Source organism: Triticum dicoccoides, chromosome 3B (assembly GCF_002162155.2).
Source record: "Triticum dicoccoides isolate Atlit2015 ecotype Zavitan chromosome 3B, WEW_v2.0, whole genome shotgun sequence".
Classification (NCBI taxonomy): Eukaryota; Viridiplantae; Streptophyta; class Magnoliopsida; order Poales; family Poaceae; genus Triticum; species Triticum dicoccoides.
Genome location: NC_041385.1, coordinates 718247899 through 718255068, shown reverse-complemented (window position 1 = coordinate 718255068; position 7170 = coordinate 718247899). Strand labels below are relative to the sequence as shown.

At 58.6% G+C, this 7170-nt stretch overlaps 2 protein-coding genes across 2 annotated transcripts; one reads left to right on the top strand and one right to left on the bottom strand.

Annotated features, from left to right (window-relative positions):
* Positions 1–259: 259 nt before the first annotated feature.
* LOC119278080 (subtilisin-like protease SBT1.5) lies at positions 260–2855 on the top strand. Its single transcript, XM_037559439.1, has one exon. It carries the CDS (start codon positions 374–376, stop codon positions 2711–2713), a length of 2340 nt encoding a protein of 779 aa, XP_037415336.1. The 5' UTR covers positions 260–373; the 3' UTR covers positions 2714–2855.
* A 45-nt stretch (positions 2856–2900) lies between these two features.
* LOC119279860 (signal peptide peptidase-like 3) lies at positions 2901–6084 on the bottom strand. The gene is made up of 14 exons (XM_037560948.1): positions 5791–6084; positions 5541–5696; positions 5338–5449; positions 5099–5218; positions 4853–4977; positions 4556–4747; positions 4432–4466; positions 4182–4338; positions 4031–4084; positions 3839–3931; positions 3592–3731; positions 3431–3501; positions 3254–3334; positions 2901–3146 (listed from the first exon to the last, which is right to left on the bottom strand). The coding sequence occupies exons 1-14, from the start codon at positions 6082–6084 to the stop codon at positions 3082–3084; spliced, it is 1695 nt and encodes a 564-aa protein (XP_037416845.1). The 3' UTR covers positions 2901–3081.
* Positions 6085–7170: the final 1086 nt, after the last annotated feature.

Genomic DNA, 7170 nt, shown 5'->3' with positions numbered 1-7170 from the left:
TGACAGGCAAAAACAACACACGTCTGGACGTACAAACAAACTTTTTCTCCGAGCGGGGGCACGTACAAACAACGGGGCTAACGAACAACCGATCAAGAGTCCAAACGAGTGCTGACCCACCCACACGGCGGGGTCGGCCCGCCAAATCCATCCAAACCCACCTCTGCAAGATGACTTCAGTCCGGTCCGGTCCAGCCCAGCGAGCCAGAGCCACACCACCTCTCTGCTCCATCGTACGCCAGGGCACCACCACCACCACCACGCTGTCTCCTTGACCTTTACCCGAGGCAGGCGCTGCGCGGCTTTCCCCTTCGCCGCTCCACTCCACTCCACTCCCTGTTCCCCAATCTTGCCCCCGATCCGCCATTGCGCAATGCCGCGCCATCTGCTGCTGCCGCCGCTGCTCCTTCTCGTCGCCGCGGTGGGCGCCTCCGCCGGAGACGCCGGAGGGGAGAGGACGTACATCGTGCGGGTGGACGCCGACGCGAAGCCGTCGGCTTTCCCGACCCACGCGCACTGGTACGAGTCGGCGGTGCTGGCGGCGTCCGGGGGCGGCGGGGAGTGGCCGGAGGGCGGCCCGCTGATCCACACCTACTCGTCGGCGCTCCACGGCTTCTCCGCCCGGATGTCGCCGTCGGCCGCGGCGGCGCTGGCCGGCGCCCACGGGGTGTCGGCCGTGCTGCCGGAGCACGTCCGCCGCCTGGACACCACGCGCTCGCCGCGGTTCCTCGGGATGCTCTCCTCCCCGCCCTCGGCCATCCTCGCCGACTCCGACTTCGGCTCCGACCTCGTCATCGCCGTCATCGACACCGGCATCTCGCCCGCGCACCGCAGCTTCCGCGACCGTGGGCTCGGCCCCGTCCCGCCCAGGTGGCGCGGGGTGTGCGCGTCCGGGCCCGGCTTCCCGCCCGGCTCCTGCAACCGCAAGCTCGTCGGGGCGCGCTTCTTCTCCGCGGGCTACGAGGCCACCTCCGGCCGGATGAACGAGACCGCCGAGGTCAGGTCGCCGCTCGACAACGACGGCCACGGCACCCACACGGCGTCCATCGCCGCGGGCCGCTACGTGTTCCCGGCGTCCACCCTCGGATACGCGCGCGGCGTGGCCTCCGGGATGGCGCCCAAGGCGCGCCTCGCCGCGTACAAGGTGTGCTGGGTGGGCGGCTGCTTCGACTCCGACATCCTCGCGGCCTTCGACGCCGCCGTCGCTGACGGCGTCGACGTTGTTTCTCTCAGCGTCGGTGGTGCCGTGGTGCCGTACTATCTCGACGCCATTGCGATTGGGGCGTTCGGCGCGACAGAGGCTGGCATCGTCGTGTCCGCTTCGGCCGGCAACGGCGGCCCAGGTGGTCTCTCTGTGACCAATGTGGCGCCCTGGATGACCACCGTAGGCGCTGGGTCCATGGACCGCGCCTTCCCGGCCAACGTGCGTCTCGGCAACGGCCAAGTGCTCGACGGCGTGAGCGTGTACGGCGGGCCGGTGCTCCAGTCCGGCAAAATGTACGAGCTGGTGTACGCGGGGGCAACAAGTTACTCGGCGTCGACGTGCCTCGACGGGTCGCTGGACCAGGCGGCGGTGCGCGGGAAGATCGTGGTGTGCGACCGCGGCGTGAACTCGCGCGCCGCCAAGGGTGACGTGGTTCACCGCGCGGGCGCCGCCGGGATGGTGCTCGCCAACGGGGCGTTCGACGGGGAGGGCCTCGTCGCCGACTGCCACGTCCTGCCAGCCACCGCCGTCGGTGCAGCCGCCGGCGAGAAGCTCCGTAAGTACATCGCGTCGTCCACCCCGCAGAAGCCGGCCACGGGCACCATCCTGTTCGAGGGCACTCACCTCGGCGTGCACCCGGCGCCGGTGGTCGCGGCGTTCTCGGCGCGCGGCCCGAACCCCCAATCTCCAGAGACACTCAAACCGGACCTCATAGCGCCCGGCCTGAACATCCTCGCCGCGTGGCCCAGCGGCGTCGGCCCGGCAGGCATCCCCTCGGACAGCCGGCGCACGGAATTCAACATCCTCTCCGGCACGTCCATGGCCTGCCCGCACGTCTCCGGCCTGGCGGCGCTGCTCAAGGCGGCGCACCCGACGTGGAGCCCCGCGGCAATCAAGTCGGCGCTCATGACCACGGCCTACACGAGGGACAACAGCAACGGCACCATGCTCGACGAGTCCACCGGCAAGGTCGCGGACGTGTTCGACTTCGGCGCCGGGCACGTGGACCCGATGCGCGCCATGGACCCGGGCCTCGTCTACGACATCGCGCCCGCGGACTACGTCAACTTCCTCTGCAACCTGAACTACACGGAGCAGAACGTCCGGGCGATCACGCGGCGCCGGGCCGACTGCCGCGGCGCGCGCCGCGCCGGGCACGCCGGCAACCTCAACTACCCGTCCCTGTCGGCCACGTTCGTGGCGGACGGCGCGAAGGCGAAGATGAGGACCCACTTCATCCGCACGGTGACCAACGTGGGCGGCGGCAGGTCGGCGTACCGCGCCATCGTGAGGGCGCCAGAGGGGTGCAATGTCACGGTGCGGCCCGACCGGCTGGCGTTCCGGCGCGACGGGCAGAAGCTCAGCTTCACGGTGCACGTGGAGGCCGCGGCGCGGGCGAAGATGGAGCCCGGGAGCTCCGTGGTGAGGAGCGGGGCGCTGACGTGGAGCGACGGCCGGCACGCCGTCGTGAGCCCGATCGTGGTGACACTGCAAGCGCCAGTGCAGTAGGCATGCAAGCTCGCTGAAACGATCGATCGATCGAGCCAGGTTAACACGATCTCCGGCAGTAGAGACTACGTACTTACTACTAGTGGTTATGATTTGGATCAAGAGCGATCTCCCTTTTCTTAGTGAAGTTTGGATAGTGTCGCGTGTCTTGGTACAACAAGTACTACTAACAGCTACTGGCATCGCAGTATAAATACACGGTTAATTAACCTGCACCCTACATACAATTAACATATGGACACACTAACAATTGCTACGAAAATTACAGATGTTTCATCCTTCTTTTGCCGGATTAACTTGAGAGGATTTGTAGCTCTCGAGGCCACCGTACGCCCTGAGCATTGCAATCCATCCACGGTGATGCTCTCCTATGCCTTGGCGTTCCAGAGCTGGCTGAGCTCCCCTCTCTGCGCGCCCAGCGCAGCGATGGTTCCTGCAACATCAATTTCAGACCACAAGATCAACCCATAGTACATGCCAAGAGCTCGAGATTTCTAAAAGTCGGCGCCATGGCCGGACTGGGCTGCTTGGTGATGGTACCTAGCGTACAGGGGACGAGGTAGAGCAGGGCTGGCTGGCCGCTCTTCATCAGGTACAGGCCGACATACGTGCATGACAGCCCTGCATCGTCAAATTTGGGCTAGCTATCAGTTAGTAACAGCTTATGGCACTTGCAAAGGTGGTTATCTATCACGAGGTTCAGAAATTTGGACATACCAACTGCGTAGCCGATCATGACGTAGGGGAAATAACCGTTGCCCACGCCCTTCCCGTGCGATCTGTCAAATCTGCATCATGCAATCCAGGTGAATGTCGGCAACATTTGGTTCAAGAGGAATGGGGTTCAGAAACTCCTTCTGTGTGTGGTGTTTTATTACCTGAAGCTGAAGGCGACGAGGAGCCCTGGGAAGAGGATGTCGCCGAAGCCGATCATGTCGTAGCCGTTCCACACGTCGAACTCCTTGGGCATCTTCAGGACCATCGGCAGGCTCGGCCCGTTGTCCGTGCCCTTGGCAACCTACATCACATTTTTCACACGCGCGTCGTAAGTACCAGATCGATCGCCTGCAGGCATGTGTTATCCAGGGATTTAGAGTTTGCTACTGTGGGATGGATGAAATGTACCGTGATCATGACACTCTTCTTGAATATCAAGGGCGAGATGAACACCCAGAATATGTCGTAGAGGAACGCGCTGATCAGAAGCGCCGACGCCACCTAAAACCGATCACATCAGAGGCCAGTACGTGCAAGATCGATGCAATTGGCAAGAGAGAGTACGTAGATAGAATGAATGAATGTCCATGGTGGTCTTACTTTTATGTTTGGCATTTGCACTATTTGCAACACGAGGATCATCATACCGATGCCCTGGAAAAGGAAGAATTAAGCACAAGTAAAACACGTGAAAATCAAATAAAACACCACAAACGGTGGAATTTGGCAATTTCCTTCATTTTTTACGTACCATGAGGTTCTGGCCAACCCAGGCGAACGGCGAGGTCTGGTGCGTCGCCCACATGATGACGATGAACAGCGCTATCGGCAGCACGACGAGCGTCACCGCCGTCACGTTCCCGACCGCCGGGAGCTTTATTTTCGTGTCGCCGCACTTCTTGCATGCTCTGTCCATCCACATCAAATTAAGATGACACAGAATGGTCCAAGAATTCAGATGAGTTTGAGATTTAAGTGTCATCGGGTCGTCTATACTGTACCTGACAATGAGTGTCGACGCGAGGAAGTGCAAGCCCTGAACGTGAAATGTACAGGGGCAGGCCGTCAGAAAAGCAAGAGATGAAACAAGCCACAATGGATCAAGACATCAAGTGAAGTGGTTACCTGGAGACCGCCGAGGCAGAAGAGCCCGACCATCAACCACGCGGACCAGATGGAGTTGAAGAAGAAGAGGAAGAGCAGGACGCAGGACGACACGATGACGAACACGAACGCCGTCTCGGCCTGCAGCTCCACGATCTCAGGCTCCTCGGCTTTGGCAGCCTCCTGGTCGCCCTCCGGAGGAGCCTTCTTCTCCTACACACACGCGGTCGGCCCAGCCGTTTCATCCATGTGATGATGCTGCCGCCGTGGGTGCATGAAATCTGTTGAAACGAAACGATTTTTGTTTTAATTTCTTACCTCCTCGCCGACGACGACGGCGGTCCAGACGGCGGCGCAGGCGGTGGTGCTGACGGCCATGAGCCAGAGGAACGGGATGGCGGCGTCGAAAGCCGCCTTGTTCGGCGAGAAGAGCTGCATCTCCACTGCAAATCAACCAAGCTGAGCCCGCACATAATCGGTCGCCGCAAACCACATGTAGTATACGAGTACGTAGTATATATATACGGCGACCAACTGATTTACGATGAGTTCAGGTCTCCTCACCCTTCTTCGCGCCGTCCATGGCCTCGAAGATCTTGAGCCCGTTGGAGCGCGACACGATCACGACCGGGATCTTGAAGTCGAGCGCCGTGTCGTTCTTGCTGCACACCATCTTCCCCACATCTGCCAGCCAGCCGAGAGAGCTCTGCTCGTCAGTCCCGCTCGCGCGCACCGATGCCCTGTGTTTGTTTGTGGCGTGCGTGCAGTTGTAATGGATGATGGAAATGGTGCAGATGACTGACCGTCGATGTCGTTGGCCATGACCATCGCCTTGGCGCCGCTGGACGCGGCCGCGTTCGCCTTCTCGAGGTACGTGCACTCGCCGCGCTCCGTCACGGCGATGTTGCCAGCCAGCTGCAGCGAAGGAAATGCAGTTCAGAACAGATATGTGGGCGTGTGTGTATGCTGTGCGCGCGCGCGCTGGCAGGGAGAGTTGTTTAATTGCCTGGGGGGACTTCTGGCAGCCGGTCTTGGAGCTGGGAATCACGGCGGGGAGCTTCGGGGCGGCGGCCGCGGTGTCCGGCACCATCCCGCCGAACCTCGCCGTCATCCCGATCAGGGCGCTCATCTGCTCGCCGTCCACCCAGTACATCACTTTCACCTGCGCGCACGCATGCATGCATGGGCGCGTAAACGTAGTTAGTGAGCTCGCCGGGATGGATGATTGACAGTAGAATCGGTCGATCGGCGGGCACCTTCTGGAAGGGGTTGTCGCAGCGGGGGAGCTTGGGCGATTTGTCTTCCTCGAACTCGGTGTTGAAGCCTGCCGCGGCCGGCGCCCGGCACGCCAGGAGGAGGACGGGGAGGAGGAGGAGAGCGACGGCGCCGCCGCGGCCGCGGCCGCGGCGAGGGGAGGCGACAGCCATGGCTGGGTTGACCGGCGCGCGTAGGACCGGAGACGCCGTCGCACGCACGCACGTCGTTCGTCCCTGGCGATAGCGGACCTGCGCGGGCGCGTCGTCTGTGTGCGCGGGCGGGCGGGCATGCATGCGCCGTGCCTTGCGCTCGCCGTGTGCTATTTCCAGGGGGCGGCTACTTGCTCTGGTACCTGCCCGGGGGTGGCTGCCATTCGTCCGAACCCGATGCTCTCGCGTTAGTTTCGTCCTGAATTCGCATGCACGCGATTTTATGCATATATGTATAGCTTTTGTTGTTGTTGTTGAAGAAATACATATGTATATATAGCTTACATTGCTCTAGTGTAACATTTTCGGATTTCGTGAACCATCCTGTGATTGGATGCTTAGAAGGACACTGTTATCCTTATTCCACCAGAGTTCAAGTCTTAGCCTCGACATTGGTGTTCACATTTTCTTGAATTTGTTTTAGTCTTCCGGCGATGTTCGTTCAGTTGAAGGAGACGTTTCCGTTGACTGCGAAGCGCCGGTGGTGACTTCATGCCGGCCTAGTCTCTCGAAGATGCACATATGAGTAGGGCGTGCGGGCGCGCTTTGATAAGAATGATTGTATGTGAGCGATTTTGATTGTACTTTGTTAGAAAAACATTTTCGGAATTCCTTTACTTTTTTCTTTTGCACAAGTAGGTTAAATTCATCACTTGTACTGTCGAAGAAAGAGTGACTTCTGAAATTTTATTGTAAGAGTGTTTAAAATCGATTTCCGTATGACACATGTGGTGCACCGTGCACATAAAATTAGATGATTTGAGAAATTTTGTAGCTTTGGTAAGTTGTGACCAACAAAATTGACAATAATTTTTTCTAATCATCCACAAACCAGAAGGCTTCAAGCCAATTTTTTTGTAAGATTTAGAAAAAATAGTGTGTACTCAACAATATTGAGTATGCATTGATCCATACATTCAAATTTATTGAATACCGTGTTCGAGATATATGATATTGAACATCATACTACATCTAGTAGTACAAGTACAGGCTAATGATATTTTTAGAGATTACGTGAGAAAAAATAATAATTTGCGAACGTATCCTCAATGCAAAGGAGTTCATAATCCTTTTACTACACTAGATTTTTGTTCTCCTCCTGATGAAGATTATGAGAACAATCATGTATCAAAATATTTCTGCGGTTGTATGTTTGTAATTTTTTAAATT

What these genes read in the sequence shown, in the direction of transcription:
- LOC119278080 (XM_037559439.1), top strand. Translation starts at nt 374, where the DNA reads ATGCCGCGCCATCTGCTGCTGCCGCCGCTGCTCCTTCTCGTCGCCGCG.
- LOC119279860 (XM_037560948.1), bottom strand. Translation starts at nt 6,084, where the DNA reads ATGCATGCCCGCCCGCCCGCGCACACAGACGACGCGCCCGCGCAGGTC. An exon ending in GCGTCGACACTCATTGTCAG is followed by an intron (nt 4,339 to 4,431) that starts GTACAGTATAGA and finishes GTGGATGGACAG; the next exon opens with AGCATGCAAGAAGTGCGGCG. An exon ending in GGGTTGGCCAGAACCTCATG is followed by an intron (nt 4,085 to 4,181) that starts GTACGTAAAAAA and finishes TTCCTTTTCCAG; the next exon opens with GGCATCGGTATGATGATCCT.